This window comes from Centruroides sculpturatus, unplaced genomic scaffold, assembly GCF_000671375.1.
Source record: "Centruroides sculpturatus isolate CEXI.00-Female unplaced genomic scaffold, Cexi_2.0 scaffold813, whole genome shotgun sequence".
NCBI classification, from domain to species: domain Eukaryota; kingdom Metazoa; phylum Arthropoda; class Arachnida; order Scorpiones; family Buthidae; genus Centruroides; species Centruroides sculpturatus.
The window spans coordinates 130,800-151,351 of NW_019385070.1; the positions used below are offsets into that span (position 1 = coordinate 130,800).

Consider the following 20,552-nt stretch of genomic DNA (forward strand, 5'->3'; position numbering starts at 1 on the left):
TACTCAAATATTTTACGTTTTTGATACTAAATTAACATCTGAAGTATAATTTTTTATTGTTTTTATATTTTTCAATAAATTTATTTTGTTTGTACAAAATAAAAAAATAATTTTTAACGATACAATAGTCTTCGTTAGGCTTAACATTGACGAAAATTCAACGCAAAGCGACACGCAACGGAGAGAAATTTCAACATGGGATAAATTAATATATTTTTTCGTACATGATTCGTTATCCGATAAATAAGTTATCTGAACCACCCCAGTCCCCAATTGATTTGGATAAACGACGCTCTACTGTATAGGCCAAGTTAGTGTTCACCCTACTTTAAACCCTTGTCCTCCCAAGACGTGTATGAGAATGTCCTGGGAAATCAGACTCCAGCTGTTCTCAAGGTCATCCAGCTGTGTAAACAATGACTCATCAGTGTCAAATTTCACAGAAAGGCAAGACAAAGGAAGTTAAACTTTGAAACTTTTCCTTCAAAATTAACACATTTCTTTCGTTTTTTTTTTCAGTTTTAAGTATTTTTTATGTTTAATTATAATTAATTAAAAATTGATTGGGAACTGAGGGGTTAAATGAATTTAAAGTAAATGCTCCTTACCAGCAGTTTATTTGAATTGATGAGCCTTTAGTAGTAGAGCTAAAAATGCATTCTACACAGTGTGGCTAAAAAGTTTAGGACTGCCTTTAAAAAAATACAAAAACCTTTTATTTCATCAATATCATAACTTATTCTTCAAGACACATTCCTCCCAGCTCCACACAGTGTTTCTCATGGTCCTCCAGACTGTTTAAGGTATTCTGAGTCTGGAACTGCAATTTTCTTCAATTTCCTTGTCACTTTAGTTTTGATTTGCTTCACATCATTGCAGTAGTTCCCCTTTGGCTTCAATTTCAATTTGAGAAAGAAAAAGTAGTCAGTTGGGACCAAATCAAGAGAATATAGGAAGTAGTGCAACATGGTGACATTTCTGGAGGCCAAAAAATGATGCATGACTATTGTGTTGTGGGCTGGTGTGTTATCATGCAGCAGGAACCAGTCACTGTTGGTCCTCATCCTAGTTCACATATGATCAATCCTTGCAAGTAATCTTTCAATAATTCCTTTGTAAAATACAGCATTTACTATTCTCCCTCTGGAATGAACTCTCTATGAACCATACCTTGTGCCTCAATAAAAGCATTCAATGTAGTCTTCACCTTTGACTTCTGAAATCAGACTTTCTTCACTCTTGGTGAATCTTTTCCAACCTATTCAGCACTTTGGTATTTTGTTTTCAGATCATATGTAAAAACTATGTTTCATCTCCAATGACAATCTTGTTGAAGAAATCTGGATCACTTTCTTTCATCTGAAGCAGGTCCAAGAATGCATCACTGTGCTTGTTTTTATTCTGTTGAGAGCATGAGTGAAATAAAGAATATATACAGGGTTCCTACTCAAATTTTTGTTTTGAATTCCCTGACTTTCCCTGATTTTCCCTGACCAACTTTGTCCAAATTCCCTGACCCTCACATTTTTTAGTGTGGAATATCGACATAATAAAACAGCATTTACTGTTAACATTGAGTACATTTAGCCCTCTTTTTGCACAGTTGATATGCTTCAAAGACTGCCACATTAAAAAAATACAGTACATACATCCTGTAGAAAAATGTTTGATAGAATCCACAATTTCAATGTAATGAAAAAATAAGCAATTTACAAACAAAACACAAGCTTTTTATTTTATCATCATTTATCATTATTATTTGTATGTAAATCTAGTAAATACAAGGTAACATAAAATCAACAAAAATTATTCTTTGATAAACAAATAGTACTGTACTGTGCTTAAAATGAACTCTTGATTTAGAAACACATAATTTTAAAATCAATCTTTCAACAAAAAGAGTAACTTTTTTTTAACCTTTTTACATTACCATCTGTTGCATATCTTAAAAACAGTTATTGCAAATATAATGTTTAAACATGCATTATTATATGGATAGGATAGATAGGGTGTGACCCATATCCTATTTCTGAGATCAAAGAATGTTTTGATGAGAAGAAATAAAACTCATATTTAATCACTGAGCCTTCTACTGCCCCCATGAAAGCCTCCAGTGCCCGCAAAGGGGCGTTATCACCCACTTTGAGAAAGGATGATCTAGACCAGTGTTTCTCAACCCAAAACTCATCGCAGACCGGAAAATATCTGCTTTTTTTAAGTGGACCAGTGACAATATTATTTTTAATTGAAAAAAATTCTCTGTTGTAAAAAGAACTGCAAACTACATTGAGCAATAAATATTTGTTATTTTATTTACCAGTACATTAGTATACAAATCAATGTGATCGCTGCTTTTCTTTTTTGCTAGTAAGATCATCAATTCTTGGAGTTAAGGCGGTAACTGCAAGGCGTGAGGCAGAACTAATACTATAATGATTTTGTTGTTTCAATTTTATCATTACCATTGCTGAAAACATTGATTCACATAAGTACGTTGTTGAAAAAGGTAGTAACATCCTAACTGCCTTTTTATGTAAAACTGGATATTCAGATTTAACTTTAATCCAAAACTGTGTTATGGGCATTGATTCAAACAATGTTTTAAATCCCAAGTCTGAACTTAATTTGATTAGTTTTTCGTATTCAAAGTCGTTCAATCTATTAGTTTGCTATCAATAAACGGATTAATAATCCACATATTTCCTATTTGAGAACAACGCATGGAAGGTTAAGTATATATTTTTAAAGTTTTCGCGGACTGGTCAGATTAGAGTTGCGGACCGGCGGTTGAGAAACACGGGTCTAGACTATTTCTCAAGTTTCTATAAAAAATTTCTGTTCATTCCTTTTTTTCTCTAATAATTAAATTATTTTACGTTTTTCTATTTTAGTTCCGGACAATTCCGGAACCTCACACTTGTATTCCTATGAAGTCATAGTATTACGAAAATTGGGATTCTTAAAACTTATAAAATAAAATAAATACAGAAATAAACAACAAACGAAATTACAATTATACGTTATTAAAATATAGAAGTTCAGCGCAGAGAATCGTAACTACAAATCTCTTTCTTTTGCAACATAACTATAAAAATTGTTTTGGTGTTGTTTCGCACAAAAAATAATCAAATTTATTTTAATTTTTTAGTAATGTAATTATTTTTTTTTAAATTTACAGCTTTTTAATTTTTAAATTTTAATTATAAGCAAGTTAACATTGGTTAAACTATCGGATTACCTGTTGATTTTCGAAAATATAACTACAGAATATTTATTACAAGCATGATCAATCTTGCCAGTTTTTAAGCCCTAAATTTGCCAAAATCAGTGATATTTGTTACCCAATGTCATTTCAGTTAACTAATTATTAAACTATGTATCGAAGTTGCGGAAAAAAACGGAAGAGAGAGGGAAAATATGCTTGCAGTACAGTACATTCAAGGAAAATCGTAACAACAAATATAAAAAGCTTGTGCCAACAACAAGTCAGCGCCAGTATTTTACTGTAAACGTCGGGTAACTATTTATAATTTTTTATGTTTTAAACTGAAAAACGATTAAATTACAGATTTTTACTGATCTGTTTAGCTATTTTGAAGTGAACATTCTAATAAATTACGATTTCAACTTTTAAAAGTTTGCAAACAAATTTTTAATTAGTTATTTTTTATTCTAATAAACAATTTCATTTTTTTATAATCGCTGAATTACTAAAATTAAAAATTAAACACTATTACATAAAAGTAGTTTATCCTGTTATTAATTAACTCCCTTGCTACCCACTAATTTTTAATATTAATGTAATTAAACATAAAAAATATTTAAAACTGGGAAAAAAACGAAAGAAATGCGTTAATTTTGAAGAAAAAGCTTCAAACTTTATTTTCCATTGTCTCGCCTTTCTGTGAAATCTGACACCGATGAGTCATTGTGTTTACAGCTGGATGACCTGGAGAACAGCTGGTGTTGGGATTTCCCGGGACATTCTCATAGAAGTCTCGGGAGGAGAAGGGTTTAAAGTAGAGTGAATACTAGCTGGCCGTATATTTTTAAATATTTTTCAAAAATTACGTTTTTTTATTGCGATTTCCGACCCCCCGACTTAATTAAACGTATATATAATAAAATATATTAATTTAAAAAAATTAAAAAACTATTGGAGGTCGTTTTTGACATCAGAAACTAGCTTTAAATAACTTTATCGAAGTAAAATCCGTGCACTACTACTTTAGAACGATGAATGAAATTTGATAAAAAAAACTCCCATTAAAAAACAATTAAGAGTTAATCGTGCGTCATTAAAGGTATATTAAAATCGCGATAAAATATTTTCGCGCGGGAAAAAATTTTTGAAAAAATTTGGAGACTTAAAAAACATCCAAAAAAAACAAAAATTTTTTCGGAGGGCCCAAATGCCCGAGTTTTATATAACGCTATGGAACTTTCCCGAGTTATCTCGGGTTTTAAAGATTGCAGCATTACTTCTTGCTGCCTGCAGATGGCTGTGATTGGTCATCCATATTCAGCAAACGAGATCAACAATGCAGTTAATAAGACAAATTCCCTGACTTTTTGACAATTTTTGACATATTCCCTGACTTTTTGACAATTTTCGACAAATTCCCTGACTTTCCCTGACCTTTTCCAAACACTAATGAAAATCCCTGACTTTCCCTGATTTTCCAGGTGCGTAGGAACCCTGTATATACAATTTTCTTTTCTTCAAATCTTTGACAATAATCAAAAGAGCTGTTTCTTTGTCTGTTTAACTGCTCTGCAATGATCCAAATGATAACACATTAGTCGGAAACTAACAATTGCTAAAACAATTTGATGTTCTTCCTCATTTCTGCTTGATGCTGAACAGCCACTCCTTGGGTCATCTTCAACTTCCTTTTTCCCATCACAGAATCATGATGAGTCATAATGTTATGACTCATCATGATTCCGTGAAACATTAGAACACCATGAAAAATGTTAGAACAAGTCTTTCTTAGACTTGTTCTAACATTCCTCTCCAAATGCTTTCTGGATCATACCAAACAATTCTGTTGATGTTTCACCTAAATGAACACTAAATTTGATTGCATACCATTGTTCTTTTGATGCCTGCATAGCAAGAATGTTCTAACACATCACACAAAATATATCAATACAAGAACCACACTGAACCAATACTGATGAAAGTTGCTGAAACTGCTAAGAAAGGTCAGTTAGATAAATTTTATCAATAATTCATAAATGGCACTACTTTTTTGATGTTACATAAAATCAATCCTAAAACTTTATAGCCACATTATTATTAATGCATAACACTACAATAATCAGTGGTTTCTAACTTGTATTCTGCAGAACTAAGGTTTTGTTAATAAAATTAGTTTCATTGCAGAATCCAAAATTAGTTTTGAGCTTTAATTAATAGTTTATTTAAATAAGTTTTTCATACATATTTCAGTTTCATAAATTATTAATATTTTATAGGAAAAGGAAACCTATGCATACACTCTATAGCTAATATTTGTGGAAAATAAAATCCACTGATTCTATTGATGGGAGAATCAAATCATATTTTTAATTCTTTGTATTAGAAAACTAAAGTCTCATTCCTATTGGTAAAACCTGTTACCTAGAGATAGTAACATCTGAATACTTGAGTGTTCAGTTAGTGATTCAGGAGAAAAAAAATCAAACATGTTCAATTCTCTCACTATGTGGAGCTCCTGCCACAGCTGCAGATGAAATCATCTGAAAAAAATTACTCCTTCACATTAATTACCAGTTTGAATTAATTATATTTGTTTTTCCATTTTTTTTTGTTAAATAAATTATTTGTGTGTTTTATGGTTGCTGTATATTGGATCTTGTGTATGAACATCTCTTTAATCCAAACTTTTGTTCGGTAGATTATCTCACAGCTTCACGATAAGAAACATCTTTATATATATATAAAAATGCATTTGCAACGTAATCCAATTTTTTAAAAAAATAAAGATATTCTATCCATGATGCTGTGAGATAATCTACCAGACAAAAGTTTGGATTAACCCTGCGTTAGTGCACTGAGTTTTTTTTCGGCATTAGTGCAGTGGGGCGTTTGTCCACCCCGACATGTTTTTGGGTCCATAAACCATGTAAGTAAAAATTCATAAAGATTTACTCATTTATTTGGTAAAGGCATGTGTCATTATACATATGATTATATTCAGGTATGATTACATATTATATTAGTACATAAATCCATGAAAATAAAAAACAACATTTATCAAAACTCATTACATTAGATCTTATTATTAAACCAATAGTAAAAATCTAAATTGTTTTTTAAGCATTTTTGTCACTCTGATTCAATAGCTGACATTGTACTTTGGCACTCAGTGCAAATGACAAGCAACTTGCTATGTTTGGTATTTTCTCAATGTGTTTATGAAAGTCAGCCATTTTGAATTAAAATAAACTTAAATTATTTTTATTCACATTGATTATTATATCTATATTATAAATAATAAATGTGGTCACATTATAGTTATTTTTAAAATAAAAAAAACTAAATAAATATTTGTAAAATTTAAAAAAAAAGTAATTAATACTGTGGGGTGTTTGGACACCCTACTGAAAACTGTTGTTTTTCTCTTACTGGAATTTCTGCAGCATCGTAGTAATTTCTGAGCATGCTCTATACATAAAATCATGAAGCTACTGAAGAGGACACAAATATTTCTTGCGAAATCTATGAATAGTGCAACTTTTAAAACGTTGGGGGTGGCGAAACACCCCACTGCACTAGCCCAGGGTTAAAGAGACATTCATACACAAGAAATGATTTTTGATTTTCTGTTTTATTTATCAAGGTGAAAAAAATTAAAGCGTATTGGGAACTACTGCACTACATTCATGACAAATTCTGATAGTTGTTTTGGACTGTGAATGTATGTTATTAATTCTAAGATGTACTTCTATATTGAAAAATGGATAAATATATGCCTCAAAAAAAAAAAAAAAATACAGTATATATCATAAAATCAATTCTTCAATGTAACAATTAAATAATATAAATGACAAACAAAGTTAATGTGATTATCATAAATCATAAAAAAAGCACTTACCTCTGTACACTCCAGATCGATAAGGATCATCATTCCTTCTATAAGAACTATATCTGTCATTATACACTGGATCACGATCATATCCACTATTTCTATAATATTTTCTATCACTTGACCAATTGCCTCTCTCTGATTCACTAGTTGGAGTCCTTATTCTATCCTGATAATATATTCTTCTATAATCACGATCTCTGTAATATCTTTCTTGTCCATCAATAGATTCATTTAACGATGTTCTACTGGAAGGTCTTGAACGATCACGTTCTGAATAATAGTCTCTTTCATCTAAACTATTATATCTTTTATCATCAGCATAATGTCTAGAATCAGAACGTCTATCCCACATTTCATTTCTATTTGAACGATCCATCTCTGTAGGATAATGACCTCGTCGTCTGTCTTCTTCAGGTCTTCTATTTCCATAACTCCGATCCCATCTTCCAATTTGTTCTTCATTTGCTGTTGACTGATTGGAAAGAGAATCTCTTCTTTGTGATAATTCTTCTTTTCTATCTCGTAATATTTCTCTGTCACTCACTGATCCATGACCTGAAACTACTCTCTGTGAAGAAAACCGTTCAGTATCTTGCCTTGGAATTCTTTCTGATGATAAGTCATCATATCTTGATTTTCCTCCATCTCCAGCTAACTGAGAATTAATTCTATCATCATGATGTGAATAAGGTACTTCTGAAGCAGATTTTTCTGCAGGTGTTTTAACTTGCTGGAAATAAAATAAAAACTTAAAATTATTTAAATTTAATTATAATTTTAAGTACATTTTACAGCTTACTAATCAGCTTTCATCAGATTAATAAATTTTAATTTTTAAAACAAATCAATCAATCAACATTTATTTGCTATGGCTTTCGCCTTTGCAAAGGGGTTACAAAATCGTGTAGCGTTAATAATACAAAGATTGTTATACATGGTTTCAAAAAGAACAACAACACAAACAATAAATGATAATAAGAATAAAGCTTAATTAATAATGTTATGTTAGCATATTTAATAAATAACAGAAAAATTTATAAACTTTAAATAACATATCAGAACTTAAATTGTCGTCATATAAGCAAAACATATCAAAATCGGTTGTCAATAAAGTATCTCTTAAATGCTCGGTAATTTCGCAAGATACAAATAAATGGTTTTTAATACTTTCACAAAGTCTATTACATAATGGACAGTTAGAATGGGCAGATATATTCATTCTGCGCCTATTTAATACAATAGTATAGTCGTTGAGACGTAACTGAATTATTAAAGATTTAATATTATATTTTAAATTTGATAATAAATAATATCGAGGTGTCCATGGAGATACAAAGGAAGTCTCAAGAAACCTACACTTTTGCTCAATATAATGAATGTCTTGGGTCCAATATTTATCCCTTAATGACTGAGACATTTCAGCCAGAAAAAGTTTTTTATCAGAAATTTGAGCATAATAATCAGTAGAGTAACCTAAATCATTCAATAAGCCTTCAACTGACGAGGACCAAGTTTTAAACGAAGAATTTCCATCTATTAATTTCAACTTGTTATAGATCAACTTTCTAGGATCATAGTCTGGTAACTCCAAAATTTTACTCCAATATCTAAAAATGATCATTGTTAAACGTATAGCCATTGGTGGACGACCCAGTTCAAATCTTAAGACAGGTCCAGGCACCGAACGATTAATATGAAATATCGATCTAATAAATCTCAATTGCGTCTTCTCCAATTTATCAACGAAAGATGATCCCCAAATAGGGAACATATAGCCTATACTTGAACGTATCAAGGAATCAAACAATCGGTAATACGACTTAATGGAAGACTGTTTCATTCTTACCATAAGCTTTATTAAATTAGAAAGCTGAAGTTTATATTTCAAAAACAGTTTGTCTAGGTGAAAAGAAAATGAACCCTGTGGAGTAAAATAAATACCCAGATATTTATAGGACGAAACAATCTCCAACTCAGAGTTAGATAAATAGAATTTATCAGCCTTTCCCAGTCTACCTCCTCTCCGAAAAACCATTACTTTAGATTTAATCTCATTAATAAATAGTTTATTAGATTTACAGTAGTCTTGTAGAAGATCAAGTTTTTTCTGAAGACCAATAGGTGAATACGAAAATATTACAATATCATCAGCAAACAAAAGACAATTCAATTCTATCTCCGATGATATGGATATACCCATAGTGTTATGATTACAAAAAAATTCCGGAAGATCGTTAACAAATAAATTAAATAAAATAGGACTAAGTGGTTCACCCTGTGGAAGACCTTTATTAGCAGTTACCGTCTCCGAAAAACAACGATTAACTTCAATTTGATAAGTGGTGTTCGAAAACAATTGTCTTATAAGATTAATAAAAGATGATGATATACCTATCCGAGAAAGCTTCGACCATAAAATATCATGGTCTATTGCATCAAACGCCTTTGACAAATCAATAAATCCAACGTATAGTTTCCTCCGCTTCTTAGTCAAAATTAATTGCAAAATTCCAAGAAATATAAATAAATTATAGCCAACACCTCTATTCACTACAAAAGCACCTTGACCGATAGAAATAGTATGAGACCGCTCAAGCCAGAGTCGCAAACGATTAGCCAATAACGTAGAAAAAATTTTTCTAATTACACTAATTAACGATATCGGACGATAATTCAAAGGATCAAACCGATTACCCTTCTTATATATCATTTTTAAACAAACATTTTTCCAAGTAATAGGAAAAGAGTAATTAGTTTTAAAATTATTAAATAAAGATAGCAAATCATTTAAAATATTAATCGGAAGGAATTTAATCATCTCAGCCTTTACAGCATCTAATCCAGGGGCTTTGTTATTTTTTAGAGATTTTACTACAAATTGTAATTCATCAAATGAAAAATTTTCATCGAGTAATGGATCCGTATTATCATTAGTACAAATAGATAGTACAGCTAAAGATGGCCCAGAAAAAAAAGTTTTCAAATAAACCGACCAATCAGAAATAGAAATGTTATTATACACAACTTTGCCGTTTCTAAATTTATTAACAATTTTCCAAAATTCAGCAGAGTTTTTAATATATGATAATTGAAAATTAATCTTATTCCAAAATAGTTTCTTTTTGGCTTTACAGAGAGATTTAAAAGTTTTTTCCAAATTAGAATAAATAATAAATTGTTGTTTACTTCTTGATCGCCGAAATAAACGTAGAGCACGATTCTTCTCTCTCTTCAATCGTAGGCAATCAATATCAAACCAAGACTTTACAAATTTTCTTGAGCAGTCATATTTGACATACATATTACTTTGAATTACAGACTCAAGAATCGCGTCAACAAAAGACGAATAAAAAGAAAAAGAATCCAGAAAAAATCCGCCTTTAATTTCTGCATATCGCTGAGTGACACTATACAAATACTTGTCCAAACATGAAGATCTCCACACATAACGACATATTTCAGTAGGCAATTCATTGCTGAAAGGAAGAGAATCAAACCTGAACTCAATGGAAATAGGAAGATGATCAGAATCAAATTTATTCAAAACTTTAAAGTCGACCAAGTTATCAACTAATTCAGGATTTGTAGCTATCAAATCAATAACTGATGCACCCAAAGAGGAAATAAATGTAAAATTAGCAGGGAAATCAGTAACGAATCGACCATTCAATAAAATCATACCATAAGATTTGATCAAGTTCAAAAATCCTTTTCCTCTATAGTTAAAAATCTTATCTTTAGATTTTCTAGTATTATAAAAATTTCTATTAGAACCTAAATATAGTGTATCTAATTCGGAAGCAATTCTAGCGTTGGAATCACCGAGAATCAAAATATCATCAACATCTTTAAGATCCAGAATCAGTCTATCAAGATACTCAATCAATGAATCGTATTTATGAATAGATATATAAACCAGAACAATTAAGAGCCCAGGACGATCTCTAAACAGATGTTTATCAAATGTAAGTTTAGCTATAATAAAGTTATCAGAGAGATGACAAATTTCTAACTCACCAAGTTTCCGAGACACCACTAAAAACAAACCTCCAGATGGTCTTCCAGGTCCCTCAAGTTTATGAGCTAACATTTCAATGAAATAGAATTGAGAGTCCAGTGATGAAAGAAGGGTTTTCAACGAAAATATCATCCATGTTTCAGTTATGCCAACAATATGATATGATAATATAAAATCAACAAAACTTTTGTCAGAAAAGTTAGCAAACAATGAACCCTGACTGTTCCATGATAATATCTTTAACATATAGAAACCCTCTGAATAAGGAATAACAGTTGAATTTTTTAATTCTCGTCCATTCGACGATCCGACGATTTCCCTAGTGATAAAAAAGGTTCAATCTTCATCAGCTTATTACTTAATAAATCAAACGTAAAGTTTTCTCCATTAATTGTTAGGCAATCAGCTCTCATAAACGCATCTTTTCCGGTCTTCTTAGCCTCTTGATAAAAAGGAAAAAGATTTTTCCTCCTAATCCTCGATCTCCAGTGCAGATCATCAAAAAACTTTACCTTAGAACATCCTTCCCTTTTCTGAATATTGTGAACATTCCGGTAGATAAGTTTTTTATCGGAGACAGTATCAAGTTTTGCCACCACCAAATTATTTTTTTAAATTATTTTAAGATCTTTCACCAGAATTGAATCACCACTAGGTCTTTTAATAGACAACAAAATGTCGGAAGCCAAAGACACAACTTCAGACAAGTTTCCATCTAATCTAGCAATAACAATATTATTTCTCTGCTGTTCATTTATCGATGAATCTAAGATATAAAAAATAGGAGGTTGAAGCAGTATATGAGGTATTTAAATTAGAAATTTCCTCTACCTTTTTTTCTACATTAAGGAGACTTTGTTCAAAATCTTTATGCAAATTTGCCAGCCATTCAAATTTAGTAGGTAAATCTTCAAGTTTAGTCAAGATGGTATCAAATTTTTCCTCTAAAAAAGAAAATCAATTTTGGGGTACATTTGGAGAAGGAGTCAAAGGAGGGAAAAAAGATTCCAGTCGCTGAGATTTCAGAGTCGGTTCACTAGGAGATCTTTGACATTTTCCAACAGCAGAAATGGACGACTTTGAAAGAGGGGAGGAAGATGGAGTGCGAGACATTGGTCCAGGGTTAGACTCAATACCTCCAATTATTAATAAAACACGTAATAATAAATATATATCAAAAACTTTAGTGAAACCAAAGTAAAGAATCTCACTCTTTGTAGAAACAAACATATCCAAAGCACTATACTGTACTTCAAAAAAAACAGCTCTCACAAAAACTCCATAAATAAATAAATAAATATATAAATAAATTCTCAATCTGCTTTGAATTAATTTGTATCAGCAATTTCTAATACTTTTATCTAATTTAGAGCTGTAACAATAAAAAATTTGTATTTTGTGTATTATATTTAAGTAAGATATTTTTTTTTGCATAATTTTTTCTTTGAAATGTTTGAAAGTCGTCATAACTTGAGAGTTGTAGATTACAGATATCTCTGTATAATATGGCAGTTACATTTTGAAAAAGTACCTTATGTGAATCCATGCTATAATGACTAGTAAAAACAGAGTTAAATTCCAAAAGTTAGCAAAAGAATACTATTCTTTTTTGTAATTAAGAGAAATAAGTTTATTAACACAATCAATAATTAACTAACGATCACAATCATGTTTATTGCATGTTAATATTAATTTTTTCTTCACTGCTAAATACTATTAAATGTGAAAATTTACTTTTTAGTAAAATATTGTCATCATCTGAGCTTTCCTGTTAACCTTAACCTAAAGTATCATCATCTTGATTTTTCTGTACTTTTCATAAAATCTGATATTTTCATTTTCTTGTGTGTTTGCCTAAGATCTATGTAAAAATTTATTTTACATAGATCATAGGCATACAATAGTTACTACATAAATAATAAATTTTTTATGTAGTAACTATTAATTTAATCTATAAAAACAAAACATGATGACAGTCTTTCAGGTTCATTTAGAGCAGGGGTGGCCAAAACTTGGCGCATTGGACGACTACAAGTGGCACTTCAGTCGGTTCCAAGCAACATTGCCAGATTTGGCTTCATTGCAATTATGAATATTACATAGGAAATTAATTTTTTACAGTGTGTCTTAGCAAGTGTATTTCTTACACAATTCGGTGCAATCGACCTGTTGACCTTTTTTTTTTTTTTGCTTGTATGGTAAACGATGCATTCGTGTTCACGTACACCACTGATGTCATATAGAACTATTTTATACGGGTAGCTACACTACAACCGCATTTTTCATTGCTTGTTTTATGGCAAATCTGAATTTTCGTCTTATAAATTGAAATACCTAAATAAGGAGTGGCCGAAATTTTTCTCCGCCCCGGGCTGCTAACACTCACAGTACGCCACTGTGCATGTGAACTCGTCTATCAAAAAATTGGCACATGGTATGCAAAAGGTTGGCCACCCCTGATTTAGAGCATTATTGCCTATGACAGGGACACCTGGTTTATAGGAAAGCTAGAATAGGAAGCTAGGACAAGAATGAAGAAAAACTGTACAATCAATTCTCATTAAAGAAATCAGGCAAAGGCAGAAAACAGTGAAAATTTCAATATTCTAAAATCCGTATAAAAATCTAAAACACCACCCATGCTTGCTTAAATAAAAAAAAAAAATTGAGAGACAGTGTTTGCTTTTAACAATTTGTGACATTTTGTATGAGGGATACATATACATAGTGTCTTTTTTTATTTTTTGTCATCTTTTCATAGAAGATAAGAATGTCTTAATTTAAAACTTTTTACTACACTCATGTAAAGTGTTTTTTCCAGTCAGAAAGCTATTGTTTATTTACTTACTGTAAAAGTCAAAATTTTATAAATACTATATCATGAAATTAACAAGAATGATAACAAATTTCATTTTTGTGAAGACTAACATTCCTAAAGAAATCATCATATAAAAATAGCAATTAATCATATAGGATGTTCCATAACACTCTTACCTTATTCTATGTTTATATACATTGATCCACATACACACACACTATACAAGGCAAATTCCATAAATAAGGTTAGTAGCTCTATTAAAGAAAAATCACTGTGTACAAGGTTGAGATAAATAAAATTGAAAGAGTATACAATAATGCAAATTTTGTACCAATACTTATCTCTGCCAGTTAGCATTTGTGTCAATTTTATATGGTTTTATAAAAAACATTGTCCATATCAAACTGCACCAGAATTTAACAGTGAGCTGCTATTTGATTTTTGACCACCAAAAGTATTATGAGGTCCACTGCAGGATGTATGCACAACATAGAGAGTTATGCATGTCTCTACATAAAGCTTGCAAATCGATTTAAAATTCTATGTAGATCATTATCTATGTTTGTTCAGTTTTCCTTGAACTTTCAAACTACTTGTACACTTTTTCTAGGCATGCACAACTTCCATTTTATGCATTTGGCTGTCAAAAATCAAAAAACAGCTCACTGTTTAATTTAGGTACAGTTTGATATGAGTGACACTCTCTTGTAAACCACAAACTGGACACAAATGCCTCCTGAAAAAAAAATATGGCTAGATAAAAATATTGTTTTCCTTAAAAATTCAGTAGTAGTAATAAAAAATATTGTCTTTTGAATTACTGTATACTCTTTCAATATTATTAGTCTTAACTTTATGTGCTACATTATTTTTTCTTTAGTATTGCTACTATTAACCTTACTTATTGAATCTGCCTCATATATTATAACACATCTTGGCTTTTAAAGATCAAAAATATCAGTTTGAGTAACACTGTAATTGTAACACATCTGAATACAGCATCATGTATGCTGTGATGTTTTACAAAGAAACTTAGAGAAGATTTTGCCAATAGAAAACATCCTTGTTTAGTGTTTAGCAGTAAAGAAAAATAATTAATATTAACATGCAATATTTTTTTATTGTGATTGTTTTTTGTGTCTAATTACTAAGTGGACCATAAAGTAACACAACAAACATCTCTAGCAAATAGCTGGTAAATTTATATATGGATTCACAAAAAGTAGAACAAAATGATACATATATTCAGAGTTCAGCCCTGAATTGACACAGAACCAACATCAGGCACATAGTAAAAAAGCACACATTCGCCAGACAAACGCTACAACCAACTATATGTAAAAAGCGCACAAAGCGAGAGAGAGCACCCCACTCGATAGTTTTTATTTAAAGAAAAAATAAAATAAAATAAAACAAAATATCGTCTGCTAGTCTGAACAGTGATTGTTAGTTAATTATTAATTGCTTTAATAAACATATTTCTCTTAATTACAAAAAAGAATAGTATACTTTTGCTATCTTTTGGAACCTAACCCTATGTTTTGTACTAGTCCTTTGTTTTGTATAGCATGGATTCACATAACATGGCATTTTTTGGAACTGAAACTATTGTGTTATATGGATGATATCTGTATAGTGTATAAATTTTAAAGACTTGTACTTTATGCGAGTCAAATCTGTATTTAACCTAAAGTATCATCATCTTGATTTTTCTGTACTTTTCATAAAATCTGATATTTTTAATTACTATAAAATGGCAAAAAGCTTATTTTGAGGGTAGGGATGAATTTTATAAAAAAGTGTAAATGTTAATAACAAATAAAATCATTAAGTCTTATCCCTTTCATAATACATACTCTCTATCTAAGATACCTACCCCCTCTATCTCCCCATCCTCTTGATCTTTTACCACCAAAATTTAATAGCATCAATGCCCCTCATATACAAGCCAACATGCCAAATTTCATTTCTTAATTTTTACCCCATCCTGAGATATTAAGTGAAATATATGCCAACATACACACTGAATCTTTTTGCTGTTTTTTTTATCTTTTTGTTCAGGGGATCTCAAAACATGAAGATTTGCAAAAAACTCAGAGGGTAAAATTTGACATGATTCCAATACTTTCCCTTGTTATGTATACATAACAGCCAGGAAAATAAAAACTAACATTATGTTTATAAATATAAAAATTTCATTCAAAATTAACTGATTCTGAAAAATTTTAAATTAGAATTTAAATAATATATACCTGTTGAATATGTCCAGCACCTTGGGGAGATGTTCTATGTAATAATTCCATTGTTGATACAGGTGGTGGAGGAGGACCAAGTGTAGATAACTGATCATTAGTTTTCTACAAAAATTAATTTTTATTTAAAGCTAAGGGAACACAAAATTTTAAATGATTAAATTACATAAAGAAAACATAACTAACCACATCTGAAACAACTTGTTCTGCTGCTGAAATAGGAACTGATGCCTGTTTTTTCACATCAGTTTGATATCCTTCCCATCCCAAAGGACTTTGCCTTGAAACATTATTAACATTACATTCCAAAGAGTCTGTTTCTACATTCTGTTTAACATTAGTTTCTTTTTCAGCTATAGTCTCTGAAAGTAATGGTGCTGCAGGAACAAATGTAACACTAGGCAGATCTGGATTGTCCCATAAAGTTGTACTAGGTGAATTACTGCATCGCTGATGATTGTGATGACGATGAAGAGAAGCATGCCAAGATGACTGATGAGAAAGTATTTCCCCATCTGGAGGATGCTCTAAATTTTCTGGTACAGTTTCTAAATTAACTTCTTGAGCAGTGCTAATTGGAACAGAATCTTGTAATGTATTTTGTTCAATTTCTTGTTGTATGATATTACCTATATTTGAAATGAACATAATGCTAAATATTATAATTAAATCTTTAAACAGATCCAGAATGATAACAGAACAAAAATAATAACTGAGTGTAAAATATTTTCATTTAGTGCATAAAGCAGGATATTTTATTTTTCTTAAAAACTGAATAAATTTTTCAGTTTAATTTTGTCTTTTTATGATGCAGAATGAAGTAAAGGAATTATATATATAGGAATTAAAATAATGTTACTATTGTATTAACAGAATTGTAATAATGGATAAAAACAAGATATGAATTCATGCTATTATCAGAAAGATAATCCCTATATTATTTCAGTAGAAACAGTACAGTTAGTAAAGTTACTTCAATTTTTATAGCACTTTTCTAATTTTTGTATCAAAGGGTAAAGAAGAAACAGAAAATGAAGCTTACTTGGCATGATATTTTATCTATTATATTTTTCCTGCTGAACACACTGATATTTCAGGTGTTTTAACACAATCTAAATTACCTGATAAAAATAATTTACTTGGAGGTTTAAATGGACTTCCTTCACGGGGTTTAATAACAGTACCTCTTTCTTGTTGTATTACATCAGCTGAATTATTTCTACAAATATCACTATTACTTTGTGATGGAAAGACAGGAACTATATCCGGTATTTGTTGATTGATTGGTTCATCTGCATTCCGATATGTTTTGGTGCTATCAGTTTTATTTTCATCTCCCTGAAATTACAATCTTTATTTATTCTCAGGACACTTCCCATTTTTGCAGAGAACTATGGAGTTTCAATTTTATAATACTTATGAACAATTTATGTTCTATTTTTGATTAAGTTTACAATATAAAGCTATTACTTTTAAATTAATATAATTATTAAATAATATTAAGAGTATGTTATTTAAAACATTAGTTTTATTAAATAATTTTAGTAGGATACAAACAGTAATAAAATCAAATCATCATTTTAAAATTATAACTAAATTTATAGGTTCCCCTAACCAAAAGAAATTTGGATAATTGTTACAATTCATTTAAAAATAATAGAATAATCTTAATAGATAATTTTTTATTATCTAATACAATTATAATCTATATTATAACTACAAACTTCACTTGTTTCATTCAAATGTATAAAAAATTAAATTTTAAAATCACTTACAACTCCTCTTTGTCGTTGAGATGAATTTGATTCTATTTGTGATATATCAGCAGATGGTTCTGGAACTTCTTGATTAACGGGTTCTATATTAAAATTTGTATTAATTAAATTACAAAAAATATTTTAAAACAAAAACTATTTCAAAAATTATTTTAAATAAAAATATAAATTTAATATTTTTTAAATAAAATCTTCAAAAATATTTCTGAGTTTAAATTTATTTTTACATTATTGTTTTCTACCTTCTATTGGAAAAGCTTCCGTCTCTTTTATAGAAGAATTTAATGTAAGACTTTCTATTCCCTCACTGATGTTATTCATTTCATCAATATTCACATCATCTCTTGAGGATGAATCAAATTCTTTTATACTTGTTCCATTGTCATTTATTAATTGAGAATTTCCTTCATTATCTTCTTTTAAAATAGTTTCTTGCAATTTATCACCACTTGCATTATTTTGATTTGTTTCTTGTGATGAATTGTCTTTGTCTTTATTTTCACTAGTAATTGGAGTTTCTGTTGTTGGCACTAAGTAATCTACATTTGTATTATCATTGTTGAAAAATACTGAAAGACCTTTATTACAGTCAGATGAATCTAAATTTTTTACATTGTTATTTTCAGAAACTTCAGAACTAATATTTACAGAACTATCAAAATTTTGTACTTCACTTCTAAATTCACTACTTATAGAATTTGTGATAGAAGCATTTCCTGAATCTGATTGACTTTGTGGAATCACTTGAGAAGACTGATTGGCAGCTTGCTGAGAACTTTCTAAATTTGGTACATCAGTCCAGTGTTTTTCCCAATTCCAACTAGTATTTTCTGCAAACTGATTACTATTTTCTAACTTTTCACTTTGATTATGAACAAATGGTTTTTGATGACCATACCATTGATATTCATTTGTATTGTAAGGTTGTTCAACTTGCCAGTTGTATGAGTTATTATTGCTTGTATTTTCTGTAAAATAATGCTGTGGATAATTCCACTCATGTTGTTGATTTACATTTTCTAATGACTGATTCATTTCTGTCCAAGAATTTGTTGTGGTTGTTGTCTGCAATTGTGCTTGACTAGTAACTTGTTGTGGCTGATGATGAAATATATTACGCTGTTGCCAATTCTGAACTGATGGAATAAAACTAGCTGGATTTCCTTGGCTTCCTTCTACATCCCAATTCCAAGGATCAGCACTAGAAGACTGAGTTGTCATACACTAAAATAAAAAAAAAATTTTAATGAATAACTATATAATCATCATCATATTAATATTCATTTTAATTTAACATTAAAATTTTTGAATAAGCTATTTATAAGATATTTCCTGATATTTTATGTTTTATGTATAACAAAATATTCAATATGATGAAAAATCATGATAATTATTTATTAAATAATAACTACATATAATAATTAAAATTATATTTCTAACATAGCTAACTCATATATTTATAAAAAATTTGTATTTTTTATAAATATAAGAACATTGCACTCTTATTCACTTAAATACAAAAACCAGCTCAATTCTATCTTGATGGCATAATAAGTTAAGGAATAAAGATTTAGTTAGACATGTTATCTATTGGAATATTAATAATTTGTTAACTTGAAGTAAATGAAATTTAAATACATTACAAAAGCAGTAATCCAAAGTGGGATTTTAATCTACGAGTAGTGAATAAATATTTTAGTACAAATAACTAAATTTACATATAATACATTTCGGTTCTCAATGGAGCCCTCAAGAACTATTGTAGAGCTGTACAAAGGACAATCATTATGTATATAATTAAACATGATGATAGGCTAAATGTACAGTGAATCATTTTATTATTTTAATGGTGTCTTATTTCATATTAATTATAACAGTTAACAGGCTTGTAATGTTTGGTACTGTTTGTTTTAACTATATTGCTCTAAATATCATATCAGCACATTTAATTAAACACCTAATTCTTGAATCTATAATCAATGATTTACCAATTGTTGAGATTTCATTGTACATTTCAAAGATGTATATAATTGTATTGCTGTAAACAACATATCAGCACTAGGGATTGCAATCCAGCAGTATTTTTAATCCAGCTGGATTTTTGCTGAACCAACATCATTCCAGCTGGATCCAGCTGGAACAATGCGCGGACGTTTTTTGGTGCAATAAAGTGTTATCTATCTATCTATCCATCCAAAATTTATCGGTTTTTTTTAAAGAAATAAAACATTTTTTTTTTTAAATACTTAAGAAACTTTTATTATTTAGACTGGTCACTATAAATCAGTAAAACTTCTTACACATTTAGGTAGTAAACTTTGGTTCGGTTTAACACTTGAGATAGAGATAAGTAACTTTCAATGTTTAGTTAGATTATAATTATAATGTAATCTTTAAGTTAAATAATAGCAAAGGTAATTCTACTAATTAATTTATATTAATATATTATATTATAATAATGTAAGGACGGATAATCAGTGGCTAAGTGGCTATCAGTCTTACCAGTTTTCTTATATAGGCTCTACATATCAGTCTGTAGCTATTTATAAGTAATTTAATTATTAGTGTTAGTAAAGTAGTGAGTAAGTAATT

General features: G+C 29.7%; 1 protein-coding gene across 1 annotated transcript in view; it reads right to left on the bottom strand.

Annotated features, from left to right (window-relative positions):
• LOC111634209 (putative uncharacterized protein DDB_G0282133) overlaps positions 1-20,552 on the bottom strand; it is an 86,449-nt gene that overhangs the window by 22,063 nt on the left and 43,834 nt on the right. The window contains exons 6-11 of the mRNA XM_023378928.1: positions 18,203-19,184; positions 17,961-18,043; positions 17,307-17,523; positions 16,372-16,814; positions 16,186-16,290; positions 7,104-7,827 (exon numbers count right to left, since the gene is read on the bottom strand). Of these exons, the coding sequence (XP_023234696.1) occupies positions 7,104-7,827; positions 16,186-16,290; positions 16,372-16,814; positions 17,307-17,523; positions 17,961-18,043; positions 18,203-19,184 (2,554 nt within the window). The remainder of the gene's footprint in view (positions 1-7,103; positions 7,828-16,185; positions 16,291-16,371; positions 16,815-17,306; positions 17,524-17,960; positions 18,044-18,202; positions 19,185-20,552) is intronic.